The sequence below is a fragment of the Siniperca chuatsi genome, linkage group LG8 (genome assembly GCF_020085105.1).
Source record: "Siniperca chuatsi isolate FFG_IHB_CAS linkage group LG8, ASM2008510v1, whole genome shotgun sequence".
Lineage (NCBI taxonomy): Eukaryota > Metazoa > Chordata > Actinopteri > Centrarchiformes > Sinipercidae > Siniperca > Siniperca chuatsi.
The window spans coordinates 11423349-11445297 of record NC_058049.1 but is presented as its reverse complement, the minus strand read 5'-3'; the positions used below and the strand labels follow the sequence as shown (position 1 = coordinate 11445297).

The window sequence follows — 21949 nt, the reverse complement described above, 5'->3', positions numbered from 1 at the left end:
TTGCTCATGTGATTATTAATTTATTTAATAATAGACTAGACAGAGTCACATGATCTCTGAAAGCGGAAGTGGGTGTTGAGTGTTTAACAGTAGTGTGGAACTATGTCCCTACCTAGTTGTTAATTAACTTCACTGTCGATGGTAATCTCACCAAACAAGTTGGTAGGAGCTGAAACACTAGCGAAAGCAGGAGCACCACCTGGCACGGCAAGCAACGTCAACCTAGCTAGGTACAGTAAATGCTCTTTATTTATTATATTTCTGTAGCTAAGAAGACACCCGAGTTAGCCGTGTAGTGTGTAACGTTAACGGTTTGAAGACTGGAAGCTAACAGTTAGCTAGCAGTTGTTAGTTAAACTACAGTGATTTCATGGTATAACCGGTATGTTGAGAAGTTGTCCAACGTTCATGCTAGCTGTTCAGAGTTGCTGCTTTAAATTTCAACGTTAAAAAGAGTTTCAAACAGACAGATTTCCCCGTAATGTTTAATCGAAACGCTCCACCGTTTAATGTTTTTACTCAATTCAGATCTTATCAACTGCTTTAGCTTTCATTTCGTGCCTCGTCGCGTGACAATTCTCTATAAATATGATAATAATGAGTGACATTTCATTAATTTAGACATAGAAAATAAGAGTTGCCATATATCAAGCTGAGACTCTTGTCATGATACAGTTGTTTGTTAATGTTTAGTTAACGTTACGTAGAAGGTAAACACGTTATGTAATGAATGGCTTTAAATTACATTAGGGCTGCAACTAACTTTTCATTTTCATTATTGATTAATCTGCCAATCATTTTTTTCGAACAATCCATCGATAGCGTTGTCTATAAAATGTCAGAAAAAGATGAAAGTGATTTGAATACATACATGATAAAGTGAATGGATTCATCTGGCTGAAAATGAAAAGCAATATTTACCATGAATTTTGTGGTTCCAGCTTGTCATATGTGAATATTAAATATATGTTAGTATTATATTTAAGTGTCTGGTATGATAGTAAACTGGATATCTTTTGTTTTGTACTGTTGATTGGACAAAACAAACTGTTTGTAATCAGCGGACTAATTGACCATGTATACAGTTGTTAGTTAATTAAGGAAACAGAACAGAAATGTACAGAAATTTGCCTCCAGCCAAATAAAACGTGAAGTCAGCCAGTAAAAAGGACATTTTCTGCACAAGTGCAGCCTTGTCATTTGGTGTACATAGCAAGTTATAGGTAATGCAGCTCACACAATGTGATTTCACTGAGATGAACAACACAACCAGTTATGAATGATGACCCAGTGAATCATTTCTCTACCTACATGAAGTTTAACTGTAGTGATGGCCTGGTACTCGAAGTATTTTAGCCTCTCCTGTTATGGGTACATTTATTTACACCTGATTTCAGATATGGTGCTCCTTTTTTGAAGAGTAATTTACAAGTGATTTTGAAGTTTGATGCTGTCGTGTCCCTCAGTAGTTAAAGGAACTCATTAAGGGCACGATTATAATAATAGTAATATTTATAAAGTTTATTTATATAGCACTTATCAAAACCAGAGATCAGAAAGTGCTGTACAAAAAGTTGTTTTTTAAATCATAACCACAACATACGTGTTACGCATACCGACCACCATATACACATAGGGATGCACCGATACCAATGTTCGGCCGATATTCGCCTTGTTGACTGCTATCAGCCTATCAGTAAATAGGATGACGTTCACTGATGACGGTGGCCGATGATCTTTTGTGTCGCATCAATTTTGCGCTGGCTACATTTTGTGTTGGTTATTTGTATTTGTTTTATAACATGCTAAAAAGGCTTTTTAAGCAGTTATTTTTTCAAAAAAAAGAATGTTTTTCATGTGGAAGGTTGTTTCATAAATTTGTATGATTGAATTTATGCTCACTCAAAGATACTGTAATGAAGGGCTGAATGACTTTAAAACAGTTCACTTATTTTTTTCATAATGAAGATTTCTGTTAATAATGAAGGTCCCCTGGTACAAAAGGGGGAATAAATAACAACAACAACAAAAAACAGCGTTGACATCAACTATCAGCCAAATTATTTCAAGTTATTTTAAGTATCGTATCGGCCCAGAATTTCACAATCAGTGCATCCCTAATAAATACACACAGCAAATTAAAAAAAGCCTTTCGATATAAATAGGTTTAGTTGATCAGGCAGGTCTTTCCATAGTTGTGGTGCCCAAACAGCAAAAGCTCTGTCCTCTTTTGTCTTTTGTCTTGTAAGAAAAGAAATATAGTCTGGGGCCAGGCCATGAAGTGCTTTAAAGGTAATAAGCAAAATCTTATAATCGATTCTGTAACGAACTGGTAGCCAGTGTAAAGATATTGAAAGGAGAGCAGTATGATCTCTTTTCTTACTTTTTGTTAGTAGTCTTTTGTACAATTTGGAGTCGGTCGATTGTTTTCTGATTTATGCTTGTTAGGAGGCCATAATGGTAATCTAAACAAGAGGAAATTAAAGTGTGTACAATGGTTTCAGTATCTGTAAAACAGTTTTTAGTCCTGATTTTACCAGCTGCTTTATTTTTCAGTCAGTTTTCCTTATCGATTATTCTGCCGTTTTATCAATTAAAGGTCCAGTGTGTAACATTTAGGAGGAGCTATTGGCAGAAATGGAATATAATATTTATAAGTATGTTTTAATAAGTGTATAATCACCTGAAAATAAGAATAGTTGTGTTTATATTACCTTTTAAAATAAGCAGTTTATATCTACATAGGGAGTAGGTCCCCTTCCATGGAGGTCGCCATGTTGCACCACCATGTTTCTACAGTAGCCCAGAACGGACAAACCAAACACTGGCTCTAGATTGGGCCGTTTGCAAATTTCGTGGCCACCGTAGTTTCTCCTTCACGCTTGGAATGGGAGGGTAAGTGCTATTCAAATGGTTGAAAACTGCAGTTTAACCGCTAGATGCCACTAAATCCTACATACTGCTCCTTTAATGTTGAATAAAAAATGAAAAAGTGCCTGTCACAATTTCCTAAATCGTCTTCATATTGCTTGTTTTGTCTGACAAACAGTCCAAAACCCAAAGATATTAAATTTACTATCACATACGACAAATAAAAGCAGAAGATTCTCACAGTTGATGAGCTGGAACTAGGTAATGTTTGCTTGACAAATTACTTAAACACTTAATTATCAAAATGGCTATCTAATAGATTGATCAAAGAATCATTTCAGCTCTAAAAAGGATACGAATGAATAGCATTTTTCAACATCTACATTAATGCATTTTCTCTCTCGTCCAGTGTCTACTGCCAAAATGCTGTCCGAAGGAGGCTCTTTCATGAAGGGGATGGTCATGGGAGGCCTCTTCTGCTTGGTGCTGTCACTCCTGGGTAGTTTCAGCCCCGGCACGGAGTCCAAGACCAATGATCATCATCATCATCACGTCAAGGCCCCGAGTAAAGATGAGCTGACACACTTCTCTGATGGTGAGGTGCAGGAGTTGACCAATCAAGTTCGGGTCTCTTGCATCATCATGGTCAAGCCAAAGATCATTGTTTATTGGGCCACTGCTGTCGACACCTGGAGCAAACACTGTGACAAGGCTGTGTTTTACACCTCTGAGTCCTCTAAGGTGTTCGAGGCGATAGACCTGAATGAAAAAGATGACTGGGCGAGGTTACGTAAAGCTCTGAAGCATGCTTATGAGAACGCCGGAGACCTGCGCTGGTTCTTTGTGGCACAACCCACCACGTTTGCCATCATCGAGAACCTCAAATACCTGCTGCTCACAAAGGATCCCAGCGAGCCCTTCTACCTGGGCAATGCCATGAAGTCAGGGGAGCTTGAGTATGTGACGTATGATAGTGGCATTGTTCTGAGCTATGAAGCGCTGAAAAGGCTAGTGCATGTGTTACAGGATGAAGACAAATGTCCAGAAAGAGGACGTGCCCTGTGGAAGCTGAGTGAGGACAAGCAGCTGGCCGTGTGTCTCAAATATACAGGCGTCTTCGCAGAGAACGGAGAAGATTCACAAGGAAAGGGCCTGTTCAACAGCAAGAGTGTGGACAGCCTGATAACAGACAGCATGAAGGACAACCCCACTAATGTTGTGGAGGGCTGCTGCTCCGACATGGCAGTCACATTCAGTGGGATGTCACCGAATCAAATGCAGGTTATGATGTATGGAGTTTACAGACTTCGTCCTTTCGGCCACGATTTTCATGACTCGTTAGTATTTTACCCTCCTGAAGGTTCGGACAATGACTAGAGGCTCATTCCTTCAAGCTGGATGTGGCATTTTAAATGTTTTGCTAACTTTGGGGAGATGGTTTTCTTATGTTGTTTGTAAAACTGGATCCTTTTGCACTTGGCACAATCAACACCCCATTACATTGCGATGTAGGTAAACGGAGTCGATGGGTGTGCCATTCTTTTGATAAAGCTGAGAAATATATCAAACGTGTGACATGAGACATGAGAAGATTATCTGGAAGTTTTGGTTATTGTAATATTGTTATGTATCTTAAATGTTTGTCTTTTTGTGGTGTTAAAGATGCAGTAGTTGTTAGATGATACTATTTTCTGAAAATGAAGTTTCTGAAATAATTTAACTGATCAAAGTGCTGGGCCATCACAACATCATGAACAACTTCTTTTTTATCTCTGAGAATACATCACCCAACTGATTTAAAGATTGTATGAAAGCACCACTAATCAATATTGAGTCAAACGTATTATGGCTCAGCTCAAAATCAACTGCATTCCTTGCCATATTATGCTTGGTTATTGCAGGCATGAAGAACTGGCCTTCACAGCTAAATGGAAAATAATATACCTCAATGTTGACTTATGGTAGTATATTTCTTTTGTCACACATTTAAAAAAGACAACAAAAACGTTTTTCATCATTTTAAAAACATATGGGTGTCAGACTGACCGGACGACTCCTTTCTTCTTCTTTTTTTTAAGTGACATTTGGATAAAGTAAATAAAATGATTTCTCATTAAACTTAATGTTGTTTTGTGGTGTTGAATGATCCAATGAGGTCTGTTGAAAGGTGGGAATGAGGATCAAAGTGTGTCTGTATGTAAGTCTTACAGAAGAGTGTTTGCAGCTTTGTAAAGCATATTGTGAATGATTCTTGGTAAAGGGAAATATTTGTACAGCTAAAGGATTGTTTGATGAACAAGATGAAGAATATTTATATAGAACAAGATGAAGAATATTTATATAGAACTGAATGTATTCTGCTGCAAACAAACTATGGCCACCATTTTATAATCTGCCTTGATTATTGGGAACACTGGTGACTACTATGTTGTTGTATCTGAACACAATGTATGTTTTGCTGCTGTCAGGTAAGAAAATAAAATATTGTAGCTCTGGTTGATGTTCTGGTACTATTGAAATATGTAGTCAGATTTTGACAAAGGTTATTAACCCTCATTGATATAAATGTGGACAAAATATTAAACACCTCAGTATAACCTCTAAAATTCCCATAAAGTTGAATCAACACCCCTATGAGAAAAGACAGAATATTATAAATATTATAACCTTTTATGAAGGTAAGATGTTTTTGCAGGGCTGTTATATTAGATGGCATTATTTTTAGCTGGTGTACCAAATAAACAGGCAACTGAGTAAGTTCAAGAACACCTGAAATGTCATCCTGTTTTACCTGACAGCAAGCAGTGCAAAGTGTCTGCTCCTCACTGGAGGAGCAGAATAACAGGTAGGCACAGTAAACCTGTGCCAACCTGCCACTCCTGTCATTATTTAAATGTGCTCACATCCTATTGTGATGAGTAAACAGGTTACATTATTACTCTACAGTACACTACATGAAAACCATGTAATCAAGGTTAGCCTAAAGTAGTTAATATTACAATGTCATGTCTACCATTTGATTAAATTCAAAAATCACAGGTAACCCAATAACGTGGGCATCTTTAATTGGATCCAATGCAAAATACCAACTGAGATTAAGGTTTAAAGCAAGATATTTTTTTAATTTGTGCATAATGGAGATTGATTCAAAGCCTCCAGCAGGTTACACGTGTTAAGTCCGGTTGGCAGCTCATGCCTCGCTGTCAAGTGCTCCGCACTTTCCGGGGGGTGGGGTTAGCGGTAGGGCGGGGACGGGCATTGCAGGTGTTGATGTCATCATTTATACGTCTTCATGTGCCACAGTCCATCATTCAGATAGTGAACGTTCTCAATTCCAATTCCCTTGTTGACTTTTTCTCTGTTTGCAAAAGACAAAGATTAAGATTATAAGAAATTTATGCTTCTGTAAAATGTAGGGGAAAAAAATCTTACATGCTTTCTGCAGACATCTTCATAACGCCAACACAAAGTGCATGTTGTTTTCCCTCTGCCATGATGGCCTGCATCCACTTGTTAAAGACAAACTCGTAGGCAAGTGATTTAAAACGTGGAAAAAATATAAAGTTTGAAAAAATATTTAACTATGGCATAGGACAGTTTCACTAATATATTTTATAGTGTGAAAATCAAACAGCTTCCATGTGCAGCATCGTGTATAAAAGGATACAACTACTGTGTCAGCTCCAGCTGGGTACAGTTTAGCACCTGGTGACGTCAGCCCGGGGCACATGATGTTGGCTCCACTTAGGACAAATTTAATGGCTCCTTTGTCCACTTGCTGATGTGGAAGAATGAACGGATCTATTGAAAGAAAAGGGAGTTTCTTATCAGCATGAGGAAATTCAAACACAACTATCAAGCAGCTGGCATTAGAAGATCTTACATTTATGCAACAGTCTGAGGGTTGGGTAGAACGGTCCTTCTCTCTGTCTGAAGAAGAGCAGCTCTCCGTTCACTGTCAGGATTTCAATGTGTTCATGGCTGTGGGAGAAGTAATACAAATATAAAAATTGTACAAGAAAAAAATCCACTATACAGAAAACACATTGCATGCGAGAACCTTGATGAGAAACATGAAATGATGGGTCATACCATCTCACTATTTTGACAGGGTCCTTTTTTGGCATTATGTGATTCAGCCATGACTCGATGTCAGGAAACTGTTCCAACAGCTGATTTTTGATGCCTTTGATCACTGATGTTTTCAGCTGGATACAGTTCGACACATTTTCCTTCTCATCAAATCTGAAACAGGAAACAGAACATTTTTGTGTAACATGTTTTTTAAAACAAATGCAGAGAGATCTCTTTTTTTTTTACAACAAAGTTTAATTCTATTTTTGTACTTTTAATTTGACAGGTGCATTAGTTAATATACTATGAGCCTAAATATATCATAAACATACAGAAATTATTCCACAATGGAGTACACTGATTCAACATTGTGGCAAATATTGGCAGTAAACAATGTTGGTTTAGTTCCAGCATGGCTTTTTAAAGGCGATATTAACACAGACCCACAGTATGCAGATATATTGGGAAGACAATCCAATTTCAGTCTTAGAGAGGAAACAGGATGCTCTAATTTATTTCCGTGAAAAAATATATATATGTGCACACACACACACACACATATATACATATACATATACATACATACATATATATACATACATATATATATATATACATACATATATATATACACACACATACATATATATATACACACACATACATATATATATACACACACATACATATATATATACACACACATACATATATATACACACACATACATATATATATACACACACATACATATATATATACACACACATACATATATATACACATACATACATATATATACACATACATATATATATATATACACACACATACATATATATATATATACACATACATATATATATACATACATACATATATATATATACATATATACATACATATATACATATATACATACATATATACATATATACATACATATATACATACACACATATATATATACATACATATATACATACACACATATATATATATACATACACACATATATATATATATATACATACATACATATATATACATACATACATACATATATACATATACACATATATATACACACACATATATATATACATATACACATATATATATAATTTAAATACTTATGCATCCTTTTAAATATCCAGACAATCAAATGGATTTTAGTGTAAATATAATTCTCAATTTCATTTCAATCCACCCTGAAAAGTGAGATAGTTTTGAGAACTTTGTAGACAAGAAAGGTACCTCTCAATGCTGGGATTATAAATTAAAATATATGATTCTAATTTTCAAAGTGAAAATATGTTTAGCTAGTGTGAAATGTGCCTGGAAGTCCCCAATTCTCTCTAGATGACACGTTTTGATTTTTGGATTTAAGGCAGTATTGTCAAGTTCAGAAACGTGAATGAATCATCTTTGGATCACACAGCGCTGACAAATTTAAATAGGGTTTTTTTCTGATTGGGCACAGGCCTGATCTAACCTATAATAACGGAGGCTCTCACAAAATATCATAACTCATGTCTGCTTGTCTCATTCATTGAACATACAATAAACTCGAAGACGCGATTGCTAATCAGTTAGCGTTAGCCACCTAGCTGTTGTTAGCTAACGTTTACAACATGGAAATAGTCAGCAACGTACTTTTTAAACATTCTCGTTGATCGCTGTTACCGCGTTCCTCAGTTGTGACAAAGCTTGTCAGCACTTACTGTGCCAGGTCGGATTTGGTAAACACAAGTAAATAACAAAATACAAGTCATCTATCAAGATTTTCTATTGCAACTCCACGCCTGTTTCGCAGAGGAGGGCCAATGGTATATGGGTTGCGTCATTTTACGACAGCTGTTTACGTTACACTGCAGGTCAGGTCGAATTCGATTATGGCAGGAACTTCCGTCCTCTCTTGTCACCTAGGTAACGTCTGTAACTCAAACATTCGGACATTGCCGCTGTTTATCTTTCACAGACAGTTAAACAGATCGATCAAAACTCGCATGTAGCGCCTGTTGGATAATTGTCAAAGCCAGTTTCCATAGTGACAATGCAGTTTTGATGCGCTCGTGACGCTTCCATCCTTTTTTCGTTTCCTGATTATATCATGGATTAGATAAACCATCACAAAGCCTGTCCCACTAATGATAAGCTATGTGTGCAATTTATACCTAGATTGAAGTAAAATGTTAGTCGGGGTTTTTTTAACTGTTGATTTTACATACAGTATTGCTGTAACATTTAAATTCATTATTTAAAAAAAAAATGGCCTTGGAATTTGCCCATTTTCCAAATGTGAATATGATATTTCCCACTTAAACGACTGAACTACAAATAACATTATTTTATCTATCATTTTGTTGCCAAAATAAACCAAAACATGGACAAGGTTCGTTCCTATACCAGTTATAAATCAATCCAAAATATCCCGGAGTAATTAATACGCTGAAAGAATCAGTGGGAGATGTTTCCTTGATCAGTCAGCAATAATCACACCTGAATTCTATATCAATTTAAATCTTTCAAGCACAGGATAAATTCTATAGTATCTTACATCTCCTTGACGCGTTTGTAACGCAGTGCACCACAAAGCTTTATACCATTGTATTTCATATTCAACACAACACACCTTTATTTGTCACATACACAATCGTACACAGTACAAGTTCACGTTCAAATGTATTGTCACATGTGCATTGTCAATTTTCTATTTACGCTTCTTGACATACAGTACTTGTTTTATCTGTCTTTGTATTTTCTACTTACTGTATTTATTGTTATGCACCAGTATAGCAAAGCAAAGTCCTTGTATGCGTGAACTTGGCAATAAACCCGATTCTGATCACATTTAAATCCCACAACAGCCCACATAAATGTTACATTACAGTACATTGTGCAGTAAAATGCTCAGTTATCTCCATAGACTGTTCATAGTGCAGGTATAATGAAATAGAGAAAAATATTTTTTTAAAGAAAAAAAAATACATACAGTATAATAAAATAGAGAAAAAATACATTTTAAAAAATAGGAACATTTAAAAAGCAGATTTAGGCAACAGAAAAAAAATCTAAAATACTAACAATGATGTAGTAGAAGATATAGATCTAGATGGCTATATAACATGAGATATAAAATATGGAGCAATATGGGACAAAAAAATGAATAAATATAAGTAAATATGATATCCTATCTAATAACTGGGCAACTGTTAGATTACATTATGTGTTAATGTTTGTTAAATTCATGACCATGCGTGTATCTATGATGAGCAGAGTCCATGGCGTTGGCATGGCGCCATCTTGTGGCCAGAACAGTTACAGCTCTGTAGTCGGTATAAAGAAAACACGCTTGTGCAAAAAAGTACTTTTGTACAAAGTACTTCCGGTGGGGTCACCGACTAGCTTTAATGAGCGAATTTTTTCCCCGTGTTCACCAACGCATGTTTTAATAGCATGTGAGCCCATTTTTGCCGTAGCTACATTTCTTCTGTAAATAATCTTCTTTAACGGCCGCTTCGCTTAACCGCTTCTCGCCGAGCGACTGTAACGTTACAACGCGGTTAGACGAACGAGGCAAAAAAGAGGAAGCAATAGCCAACCATCTTTCTTCTTCTGCCAGCAATAACAAGAAAGAGACAGATTCAAGTGGAGCTGTGTAGTTTACAATTTATTGCCTGTTTTATAGTGGATAAAGGATTTTTTGGGGATATCACCTCTCCGTGTTAAGATAGATAAACGCTCCCGGATACTGAGCTCACTCCCCGGCAAGCCTGGAAGTTTCGGATCAGAAGACTGGCTGTTAAGAATAAGTATTCCCGTTTTTTCATGTTTCCAACAGGTTTATCTTCCCCTAATCCCCCACCACCGCCAACTCAGGAGGCTAGACCAGCGGCTACTGATGTCAAAAACGAAAGCGGCAACATCACATCTCCGAAGAAGAGGAAAATAAACGGCTCAGAGAGGGAAGACACTACTGACGCGATCTCTTCTTCGCCTCCCAAGACCCTGAATTCCTCCTCCTCCTCTTCTTCTTCCTCCTCCTGCTCTCCCACTCCGCTGCACATTCAGAAGAAGTTGAGGTTTGAGGATTCAGTGGATTTCATTGGACTGGATGTGAAAATGGCTGAAGAGGCTGCTGCTGCCGCCGCCGCTGCTGCTGCTGCTTCGTGCTCTAATAACAAAAGCAAAGCCGTGTTCCTGTCCGGCGGCGTGGGACACCATGCAAACGGACTGACGAAAACCGCAGGCTCCGCCACCTTCTCCAACAGTAAACCCGGTGCAGCCAAGAAACTAGTCATCAAGAACTTCAAAGGTAGCAGATACACTGGTGGATAATGTGATTCAAGCTCCCAAAACATTCACTGACAGCAATATACAACTCAACTGCTAACAAGTCCCCAGGCGCTGTGATATTGTCCAGGATTGTAAAGTTATGATGTGAGACTAAATCTAGATTAGATGAGTCTTTTCTTGCCCCTAAAGGCTGCATTACAGTTAAAATGTTAAAATATCATAAACTTGACCATGAATGTGTCTAACAAATTCAGAAATGTGTCTAAAATGTCTTAAACCTTGACAAAATTATACACCTCCCTTGACATGTCACCTTGGTATCAATGCTGTGCCAATATCTGGGTGACTGTTAGTTCAGTCAGAAGAAATTAATGTATAAATATTTTTGATAAATGATCAATTAATTAAGTAGAGGCACTCACTGCTCATTTAACACAGCTAAAACAGTCAAATAAGTTACAAAAGTCCTATTGGGAATTGCTAATAAGACTATAAAATACTGAGGCTTGGTGATAATTTAATATTATAGGTGATATTGTGATTATTTGATCTCGTGTCATTGTCGTTCCTCAAATTTCTGTAAGCAATAATTAAAAAACTAACAAACTTAGTTGTTAAAGTTGTTTGACACATATAAAGAATTGGGGCCTGGTGTAATGCAGAACAGCGGCACTCAGGCCATCGCTTTGAACAATTTGATTATTTTATTGTAACAGTAATTTAGCAATGTTGGAAAAATATCCAGATTAATATTGTTATAATGATTTCAGTCATATTAAACTTTTTTTTTTTTTTTTTTTTTTTTTTTTTTTTTTTTGATCAGGTAGTTTTAGATCAAGATCTCTTTTTCAAGAGACACCTGAAAACAAGAAACATTCATAGTCAGACAACCAGCACACAACAACAATTAAGAGGCAAAACAACCAGCAATCAAGCAACAAATAGTTAACAGACACAATTAAAGGAGGAATAAAACACATCAGATAGTAAAAATCTCCTAGATGAATGAAAGAATCTAGTTTGAGGTCAGTTTGCACTTCATTTGATTTAAAAGGTGCATAATACCTGCCAAGGTTGGTGCGTACAAATATAATATCTAAGGCTAAGTAGTTACTGCATTGTGTACTGCAGTTAGAAGATCAAGAGAGGAGAGACGTGAGGAAGTTTTATAGTAGAGCTTTATAGATGAATATCATGAGATGATGATCTTGTCAGTAACGAACATATTGCCAAGCCGTGGTCATATCTTCATATCACAGTAACCAAAATCTCGGGCGATAACCCGTCTAATGACACAATTCAATGACCAGATATTAGATTTTTTTTTAGGCACTATCACCTGGCTGTACTTTAAATAGCTCTGCTGACACTGGTGACACAGCACAATGGTCCAGGGAGGTCTGCTGTTTGTCATGCAGGGCCTGCTAAGGTTTACGGTGTTATCTGAACAGTTTGTGTTTTGTTTCACACAGAAAAGCCCAAATTGCCTGAGAACTACACACAGGAGACGTGGCAGAAGCTGAGGGAGGCAGTTGAGGCCATACAGAACAGCACTTCAATCAAGTACAATCTAGAGGAGCTCTACCAGGTATCACTGCAGACCTGTTGACCTCTCAGAGGAAGCTCACTGTGGTCATGCCCTTCATCGATATAGAAGTAGTCCTTTTTGACGCTTTTGTTTTGTCCCCGCAGGCTGTTGAGAACCTGTGCTCCCATAAGATATCTGCCAAGCTTTACAAACAGCTGAGAGCCGTGTGTGAAGACCACATCAAGGCACAAATCGATCAATTCAGAGAATATCCTTTACACTTTTTATTTATCTTCAATTTCTGTCACTGGATCTTACCAGGTATTAAATATGCATAGCCTAGTGTTGCAGTTTGCACATTGCAGTAAAGCTCTTGAATGAAAGCCCACTTTTTGCCTTAATGTTGTTCATACGGATGCCCTGGACAGCGTGCTTTTCTTAAAGAAAATTGACAAGTGCTGGCAGGATCACTGCAGACAAATGGTACGTTTATACAACTTTAACAAGTCAAGTGGTAGTTGTCATATCCCCTGAAAGGCTGTTAACATAATCTCACTTTCCATGCAATTTGTATGTTATGTTAACATTTAAAGGGGAATTCCACTGATTTAGCGTTGCACTTCCATAAAGTTGGGGTCAAAGATTGGTCAAAATCAAAGCAGCAGAGGCTGAGTTATTCTGACTTTTAATCCCTCATATGGTTCAAGCATGCTGTCTGTCATTAGTCCCTCACTGCCTGGTAAATAGACACTCTCAGAATATAGCTATCTTGGATTTTGACAAGCCAGTTAGGTAGGTTTTGCGATGCATTGTAGGATTGTTTGGGAGCATCCCAGCGAAAGCTACCAATTCCGCACCACAGTGAGACCAACAAAGAAACAGGGTTTAAATGAGTGGAGAGAAGATGGACAGTTTTTAGAGCTGGACAGTTGAAAAATTACAGCAGTATCTGCTAGACAATGATTGAGGACAGAAAGTTTAATATCACATTGTCAAGCGTTTTGCCTGTTCAGACTTTAGAGCAGCTCCACCAGTGTGCTATAATTGGAAAAACAAGAGATTGAGAAATAAATGTAGGACGTGGCCTGACATATGCGAGAACCTCCCATCTGTAAACTCCACAAAAAGAAATACATTAAAACTAAAAAAAATACTATTTAACAAAAAAATGAAATTTGGGATTGTAGTTTAATCTATCAGCATGTCACCTGGGACCAACAAAGATGATGGCGATATGTATGAAATCTTATATATGGCCATGTCAACTCCTAACCCCCAGTTTGTAACACACGCCTGCCGTTAAACGAATTTAAGTCTCAAACCCAATTCAAGATCAGGATTGTTTTCTCAGACTGTAGCCACAGAAGACATTATACCACTGTTTTCACACACTGAGAAGTACATCTTGTGACGAGTAAACTGATCTTCATGTGTGAAATCAGTGGAGTGCCCGTTTTTTATTTCAATTTTAAAATAGGATAACAATGTCATTAGTGCATATTTCTAATTGTGAATGTTTGTCATTGTTTCACAGATCATGATTAGGAGTATATTTTTGTTTTTGGACCGCACCTATGTTTTACAAAACTCTATGCTGCCATCAATCTGGTGAGTGATCACTGATGTCAACTGTTCTACAACAGTATGAGGCTGATTTTTATGAAAGTGGGTGTTGAACAAGCTGCTCTGGTCTGCAGGGACATGGGTCTGGAGCTGTTCAGGTTCTACATCATCAGTGATCTGAAGGTCCAGAGCAAAACCATCGACGGGATTCTGCTGCTCATTAAGAGGGAGCGAAACGGGGAGGCAATAGACCGCAGTCTACTGAGGAGCCTGCTGAGCATGCTCTCTGACCTGCAGGTAACTGACCACTGATCCACAGTGTAAATCTGCATTTGAAAGGCTGGATCATCTGGATTTCATCTTTGTCCTGTACTACAAGAAGAGAGTGTTGTTTTGAGATTATCATCTGCACAGGGGTGTGATGAGCTGTCAGTTTCCTGTTGACAAATGGCTTTAATGAAACTTGTGTTCTCTCCGTCCCTGACAGATTTATCAAGACTCCTTTGAGCAACGCTTTTTGGAGGAAACTAATCGACTGTACGCTGCAGAGGGACAGAGGCTGATGCAGGAGAGAGAGGTGATTTATGTGACCCTCATTCTCTGGGCACATTTTGTTGTTTGTTGGTGTATTTTTCTTATTTCATTGAATAACTGGCCAAATATAAACAATCTGATAACACTGTTTATGTCCAGTGTCTGCACTGTAATCTCATAGCGCAAATATTTATGCATCTAAAACACGAATTGCAACATCTTGTTCGTCTTGATTTTTAATACCTCAGAATGAAATTCAGACAAAACCACACACAGCAAGATCTCCATCCTACAAACACCAACATACCCTTCATCCATTGCTTCAGGTGATCAGACTGCAGTACAGGAACAATAAATGTTTTGACTGAAGGTTTTCTTTGATCTCAGCTGGAAAAGCTTTTGCTTGATTAAGACAACAAGTACAGCAGCTTTGTTTACTTGCTGACACAATGGATTGAGATATATTTCCACTCTCTATTGTCTCAGCTCAGAGTTTGATTTTTTCCTACAGGTTGACAAAACATTTGTTTGCGAATGTGAAAGTAAAAGGGGTATTTAATTTTAAGGTACTGTGGATTGAGGGATTTCTAAAAAAGCTAACTTTACATATAGAAGTTAAACGCTACATGAATAGACTGTACTATACGCACAATCAAGATTTAGCTGTAAAAACAAATAGCTTATTAAATCTTGATGCTAATATTTAAAAACTACAACACGTGAACTCATGTACCTGAGATTAGTTTAGCCTAGGAAATAAGGCTAGCAGAGTTAATATCTTTTAAGTCTCTTTTACAGATTCAGATTTTATGACTCAAGAAGCAAGTACAACATAACTTAATTAAACAAAGGAAGAACATTCTTCAATAAGGCACCTCATTTACATATAACTCTTGTCTTATCCAACTGTAAAAACAAAATGTACTTAATCAGATGGATGGCTTAAATAATACTTTTCCTTGTTACTCACTATGTTTACGTTCTTGCATTCATACAAAGAGAGACACTTATCTTCCAGGCAGTTGTCATTGTAAAGGTTGCAGATGCTCTGATTCCTGTCCAGGCCTTTACACTCAGTTGCAAGTTTATTAGGTAAACCTAGCTAAAACTAATGCAGTCAAATACAACAGTCCTGCTATAAATCCTACCTTTTTATGAAGGTTATAATGTTCAGTTTTTATTGAAACTGTTTGAGAAGTGTTGATTTATCCCCATTTATATCAATGAGGGTAGGCTAAATAATAAAAACCCTCTGTATAATGCAATACAGTTCAACATCACCTTTTTACTTGAATTGTCTCTATTTGTTTATTTTATTGGAATTTGTTTTATCTATTTTTTTCTGATCCTGTTAATGTCTTTCACTATCTACAAATTCTTCATTTGATTTTTATTATTGTTGATTTTAATTTGCTGCTTTATGTGAAGTGCTTGGTAACCAGGGTTTTGAAAAATTAAAACATTCAGCTGTATTGGAGAAAAGCAGTCTCTTAAGGCACATGTGAAATGTTGTTTTGTATCTTTTAAAGTAGTTAATGCAATATGGTATCAATTTTGTTATCCCCTTTTTTTTTTTTTTTTTTTTTTTGTAGGTACCAGAATATCTCCATCATGTCAACAAACGCTTGGAGGAGGAGGCTGACAGAGTCATCACATATCTAGATCAGAGCACACAGTGAGTGTTAGACTGTAGTATTCAGTTTGCAATTTAACACTAACAAAGATTCATTTGTAACCTAAGTCGTCCCCCCCCCCTCAGAAAACCACTCATTGCCACTGTGGAGAAGCAGTTGCTGGGTGAACATCTCACAGCTACTCTGCAAAAAGGTACACAACAGTAAATACTTTATATAAACGTATACATGCATTACAACAGTAAGTAAATGTCTAGGATGTAGTTATATCTAGCTATCCTGCCTGTCTTGACTACACACTGGGTCTTGAAGTATAAAAGCAGCCGGAGTTCTGACCTCTGACTTTCTGTTGTTGGAAACTTCAGGGTTGACTCACCTGCTGGATGAGAACAGAATTCAAGATCTGTCTCTTCTCTATCAGCTGTTCAGTCGGGTGCGAGGTGGTGTTCAGGTGCTCCTGCAATATTGGATAGAGTACATAAAGGTATGACAGCATTAACAGTTCTAGATACTGCGTGATGAAGGAGCTGAGCTCTTGGGAGTTGTTTTGCGTATTCTGTTGGTAACTCTTTTCAAATCAACATCTAGGCTTTTGGAAGCACGATCGTAATCAATCCAGAAAAAGACAAAACGATGGTGCAAGAGTTGCTGGACTTCAAAGACAAGGTGGATCACATCATCGACATCTGCTTCATGAAGAATGAGAAGTTCGTCAACGCCATGAAGGAGGCTTTCGAAACATTCATCAACAAACGACCAAATAAACCTGCAGAGCTCATAGGTCAGTAACTGAGCGTTTTCCCCATTCATAACTTCTGCACCGTCAGGAAATGAGCATACAGTCATATTCTTCATGAAATAACGTGTACTTTAAAGAGTTTCCCTACGGGGATCAATAAAGTATTTCTGATTCTGATTCTGATATAAATATACTTTACAGCAAAACATGTGGATTCAAAACTAAGGGCAGGAAACAAAGAGGCAACAGATGAAGAACTGGAGAAGATGCTGGATAAGATCATGATTATCTTTAGATTCATCTATGGTAATATTTACTATCACATTTGTTTCATTTTAGTTTTTCCCCTCTGTGTGTTGTTCTTAATGTAATACTGTATTGTCATTGCAGGAAAAGATGTTTTTGAGGCCTTTTACAAAAAGGATCTGGCCAAGAGGTTGCTAGTTGGAAAAAGCGCCTCTGTGGATGCTGAAAAATCGATGTTGTCAAAGCTGAAACATGGTCAGTTTAATCCATCATTTCTTAACACACTCAATGTGAAAAAAATGACAGAAAGGGAATCTTGACCCTGAATGCACATTTGACTTGTGACCTTTTGGGGTTTCCTCAGAATGTGGAGCAGCGTTCACCAGCAAACTGGAGGGGATGTTCAAGGATATGGAGCTTTCTAAAGACATCATGGTGCAGTTCAAACAGGTGAGAACAACAGTGGGTTCGATCTGTTCAATCTATGTGGCATGAGTTTTATACCTGATTCTTATGACAGTGCGATTATGTATAGGGCAGTTTTCAGACTTGTTTTCAGCACTGGGTGAAAAATACAGCCACTTTGTTCATTTCAATTAACTGTTAATCGAGTCAGGATGCAGATACAGAGGGCTCCAACTAAAATGCAGAGTCATTTAACCTGGCTCAACCTTTGCAACCGTAATGCAACGTCATCTGGCAATGGACTGCTTTGGGCAATCGAATACTTGCTATTAGGGCGGTGGCTAAAGATTATTTTCATTATCGATATTATTAATCGTTGAGTGTGTGTGTGTGTGTGTGTGTGTGTGTGTGTGTGTGTGTGTGTGTGTGTGTGTATATATATATATATATATATATATATATATATATATATATATAAGAAAATGTTGAAATGAAAAACGGTGGTCATAATTTCCTAAAGGCTGAGGTGATGTCTTCAAATTTTGTCCCATCAACAGTCCAAAAAAAGGTTTACGTCTGTGTTTGTGTTTCAGCTCTAATTCTAAGCGCACATTCGTAGTAAATTACTTTGTAAATGGAATAGCGTGTTTCTACTGATTACCTTGCAATCGTCGCAACAGAAGAAAGTGAAAGTCAGCGTGAAAGGTTTCTAGAGTTGTAAAATCCCTCCTCCATATTATTCTAAACAACTGTGCAGTGTTTTGGAATCCAATAAGCCTTCAGACTTGTGGATTTATTATTCAGACTGGGCTTCGTGGATCATATTTCATCATCTCACTGGTACCTGAAGCGGCATGTGCTGTTTTTGGTCTGAATACCCACTAACAGATTCAGTTTCTTGTAGCGATGACCTAAAGCGAAAAATCTAACTTGTGCAGGTGGTGGCAGGTGGATATCACACGTGTCTCATTTGTGTTTCTGTAGTATATGCAGTGCCAAAACATTCCTGGCAACATTGAGCTGACGGTTAACATCCTCACGATGGGTTACTGGCCAACCTATGTCCCGATGGAAGTGCACCTGCCTCCTGAGGTTAGTGTTGAGCAAATATTGTAATTTTCGGAACATGCTGTTTTCATAACCTGCCGTGCGATAAATATACTGAGTGTTGCTTTGTAACACCTCTGTTATCTTTGTCCAGATGGTGCGACTGCAAGAGATCTTCAAGACCTTCTACCTGGGCAAACACAGTGGCAGGAAGCTGCAGTGGCAATCAACACTCGGCCATTGTGTCTTAAAAGCTGAATTTAAAGAGGTAGATAACTAAGAATACTCTGGTGTGTTTTGCTCACTCTGTGAATAAAGCTTAATGTTAATTGTTCTCTTTGATTTTTCTTACAAAAGGGCAAAAAGGAGCTGCAGGTTTCACTTTTCCAAACACTTGTGCTGCTGATGTTTAACGAAGGAGAGGAGTTCACCCTGGAGGAGATCAAACTGGCAACAGGAATAGGTCTGTATGATCACATCAAACTTTGGTTGGCAGCACTTTGATGAAGAAATAAGGGTCGTCAAGCACTCATTATGCAGCATCACTGATTTAAAACACTGTTTGTGTGTCTGTTGGTTTACAGAGGACAGTGAACTGCGCCGGACTCTGCAGTCACTCGCTTGTGGAAAAGCACGTGTCCTCACCAAAATCCCAAAAAGCAAAGATGTGGAGGACGGGGACAAGTTTTCTTGCAATGATGAATTCAAACACAAGCTCTTCAGGATCAAAATAAACCAGATCCAGATGAAAGAAACGGTATAAACATTATCTTGCAGTAGTTTCCTCACTTCAAGGCCTCCAAGGTGTCGGTGAAGTATTTTAACTAATTGTTTCCCCCAGGTGGAGGAGCAAGCCAGTACCACAGAAAGGGTCTTCCAGGATCGTCAGTATCAGATTGATGCTGCCATTGTGCGGATCATGAAGATGAGGAAGACTCTGAGCCATAATCTTTTGATGTCTGAGGTGTACAACCAGCTCAAGTTCCCCGTCAAGGTAATTAACACAACACTGAATCGCGTTATTTACGAAATGAGTAAAATCTCAAAATCTGTTGTTGTTATCATCCATCCATTTTCTGGATGTGCTTTGTCCTGTGCAGGGTCACAGCGGTAATTTTGTTATTGTTCATTTAAAACCAACTGTTTCTTTTCAAAAGTTATCAATTTCCATTATGTACCAGATTAATCTTTATATCATATGAATTATAGAAGAAACATTTGATAGAAGAGAGTTTAAAAAATCCTATAGTCTGCCGATATTCTTTTTCTCCCCTTTGCATTAACACTTAACATAGACAAAGACCTTTTGATAATGATTTCTTGACATACAAATACATCAATATATGCAATAAGCTAATATCGAACGATACCTTTGCTTTTTCTGTAATTTGAATTCAATGACCTCTTGTTTCTAAAGTACATTTTAGCTTCCCTGCTAACAAGCTATCACCCCCATTAGCTGACAGTGCTGTCAGTTACATTATAGTTGATTTTAGACAACCAGGATACCAGGATAAGATGTAAACTGGCATGAAGGACTTCTGTATTGTAAGCCACCCAGGGGGAAGTGACACGGCTTACGTAAATCAGCTTTTCACTGTGATTACCTCACACCTCAAAGTATAAAAATAACCAGAAATGCTGTCATGTGCCTCATGTGTTAACCTTCTGCCTCCTCTCTGCCGTCTTCCCTTTCAGCCTGCTGACTTGAAGAAGAGGATAGAGTCTCTTATTGACAGGGACTATATGGAGCGTGACAAGGAGAACCCCAACCAGTACAACTATGTGGCTTAGAGAAAGAAAAAAGTGACAGAGAATAAGAGAAGCAGATGGTCCAGTCAGGCTGAGGTGATCGGTCTCTAAATCTTTTGCTCCAGTGGACGTTAACCATTATCATCTTCAACCCAGCGACCGACAAGTGAATGGATACTGCTCCACAGGATATTTGTCAGGGGTTTTGTGATCCTGTGGACTGCATGCCCATTGAAAAGAGAATATTGTCCATATTTCTCAATGCCTCTGAGAGAGTTGGGCTACCGTGGACAGACAAAGAAGACACACAGATGTTGTTGCGTTTGCTCTTCTTTTTTTTTTTTTTAATGGAGAGGAAAAATATTTATTTTCAACCTTAGATTCTTCTTTGTCCATAGTTTAAATCAATATGCTCTTTGTTATCAAGTCACTTTTTTTCCATTTTGTTCACTAAGTATCCCAAGCAAATGCTGACACACTTAATGCTCTAAATGTACCACACGTTGGAGAGAAAAAAGGATCTAAAAAATTAAACTGATGCTTGTTTCTTCAGTCAGTGTCAAATGTGGGACTATTGGACTAACATTCATAGTAGGGAATTGTCAAATGGGGGAATATCTGTGTTTTACAATTTTTAAGGCCATGTAGCCATCTGATAAAGCTGTGATCATGAACACACAAAGCGTTCAAAGCAGAGTTTGTGCCAAAAAAAGGAGCACTTCTTTTGTTATAGGGTGTATTCAAGCTGCTAAAACAGTTCAGTTGTACAAGTATATGCATTTAAGTTTACTTGTTTTGTCTTTGTATGTTTTTGTACATACTTCACAAAAGTGACATTTTAAATGATCTCATATGACAGTCAACATGCTTTTTAGGTTTTTGTTAATCCTTAGAAAGTATACTAAAAGCACAACGACATCAGAGCCTATTTCCCCATCTTCCCCAGTGTCATACCACATACATACACTATATTTTTTTTGTATGTCTCCCTGTGGGGCTTGCAGGCCTTGCTGAAAAGTGGAGGGGAATGGGAGTGGATTGCCTCAACATGAGGAAAAATATGATTGATTAGACATGCCCTTGTTTGTATGAGTCTGTTAGATTTATTGCTTCAGATTAAAATAACTGTTTCAATCGGGTTTATTTTTTATTGATCACTGACTCCCAAACACATTTCAGTCTTGCATGAAAGCAGAGCATTAGTAAGCATTTTTTGTCTGAAGCCAGCAAACATTCACATTCTCGTGTGCCTTGAAA

At 37.6% G+C, this 21949-nt stretch overlaps 3 protein-coding genes across 3 annotated transcripts; 2 read left to right on the top strand and 1 right to left on the bottom strand.

Annotated features, from left to right (window-relative positions):
• Positions 1 to 49: 49 nt before the first annotated feature.
• c1galt1c1 (C1GALT1-specific chaperone 1) lies at positions 50 to 5366 on the top strand. The gene is made up of 2 exons (XM_044204670.1): positions 50 to 230; positions 3281 to 5366. The coding sequence occupies exon 2, from the start codon at positions 3295 to 3297 to the stop codon at positions 4246 to 4248; it is 954 nt and encodes a 317-aa protein (XP_044060605.1). The 5' UTR covers positions 50 to 230; positions 3281 to 3294; the 3' UTR covers positions 4249 to 5366.
• A 600-nt stretch (positions 5367 to 5966) lies between these two features.
• mcts1 (MCTS1 re-initiation and release factor) lies at positions 5967 to 8786 on the bottom strand. Its single transcript, XM_044204672.1, has 6 exons — positions 8602 to 8786; positions 6964 to 7116; positions 6755 to 6852; positions 6539 to 6672; positions 6304 to 6371; positions 5967 to 6229 (listed from the first exon to the last, which is right to left on the bottom strand). The coding sequence occupies exons 1-6, from the start codon at positions 8610 to 8612 to the stop codon at positions 6148 to 6150; spliced, it is 546 nt and encodes a 181-aa protein (XP_044060607.1). The 5' UTR covers positions 8613 to 8786; the 3' UTR covers positions 5967 to 6147.
• A 1518-nt stretch (positions 8787 to 10304) lies between these two features.
• Positions 10305 to 21831, top strand: cul4b (cullin 4B). The gene is made up of 20 exons (XM_044204912.1): positions 10305 to 11263; positions 12717 to 12832; positions 12937 to 13040; positions 13186 to 13255; positions 14307 to 14380; positions 14470 to 14632; positions 14823 to 14912; positions 16462 to 16544; positions 16629 to 16696; positions 16869 to 16987; positions 17092 to 17284; positions 17444 to 17548; positions 17633 to 17743; positions 17853 to 17938; positions 18878 to 18985; positions 19095 to 19208; positions 19298 to 19403; positions 19525 to 19697; positions 19782 to 19934; positions 20639 to 21831. Exons 1-20 carry the CDS (start codon positions 10777 to 10779, stop codon positions 20732 to 20734), a joined length of 2619 nt encoding a protein of 872 aa, XP_044060847.1. The 5' UTR covers positions 10305 to 10776; the 3' UTR covers positions 20735 to 21831.
• The last annotated feature ends 118 nt before the right edge of the window (positions 21832 to 21949 follow it).

Bases quoted from the DNA above. Each gene is read 5' to 3' on its own strand.
- c1galt1c1 (XM_044204670.1), top strand. From the start codon at position 3,295: ATGCTGTCCGAAGGAGGCTCTTTCATGAAGGGGATGGTCATGGGAGGC.
- mcts1 (XM_044204672.1), bottom strand. The intron at 6,853-6,963 runs GTATGACCCATC...CTTCTCCCACAG, and splicing joins CCTGTCAAAATAGTGAGATG to CCATGAACACATTGAAATCC. The intron at 6,230-6,303 runs GTAAGATTTTTT...TTTTGCAAACAG, and splicing joins AAGATGTCTGCAGAAAGCAT to AGAAAAAGTCAACAAGGGAA.
- cul4b (XM_044204912.1), top strand. From the start codon at position 10,777: ATGTTTCCAACAGGTTTATCTTCCCCTAATCCCCCACCACCGCCAACT. The intron at 16,988-17,091 runs GTATGACAGCAT...ATCAACATCTAG, and splicing joins ATTGGATAGAGTACATAAAG to GCTTTTGGAAGCACGATCGT. The intron at 19,935-20,638 runs GTAATTAACACA...CTTCCCTTTCAG, and splicing joins AGCTCAAGTTCCCCGTCAAG to CCTGCTGACTTGAAGAAGAG.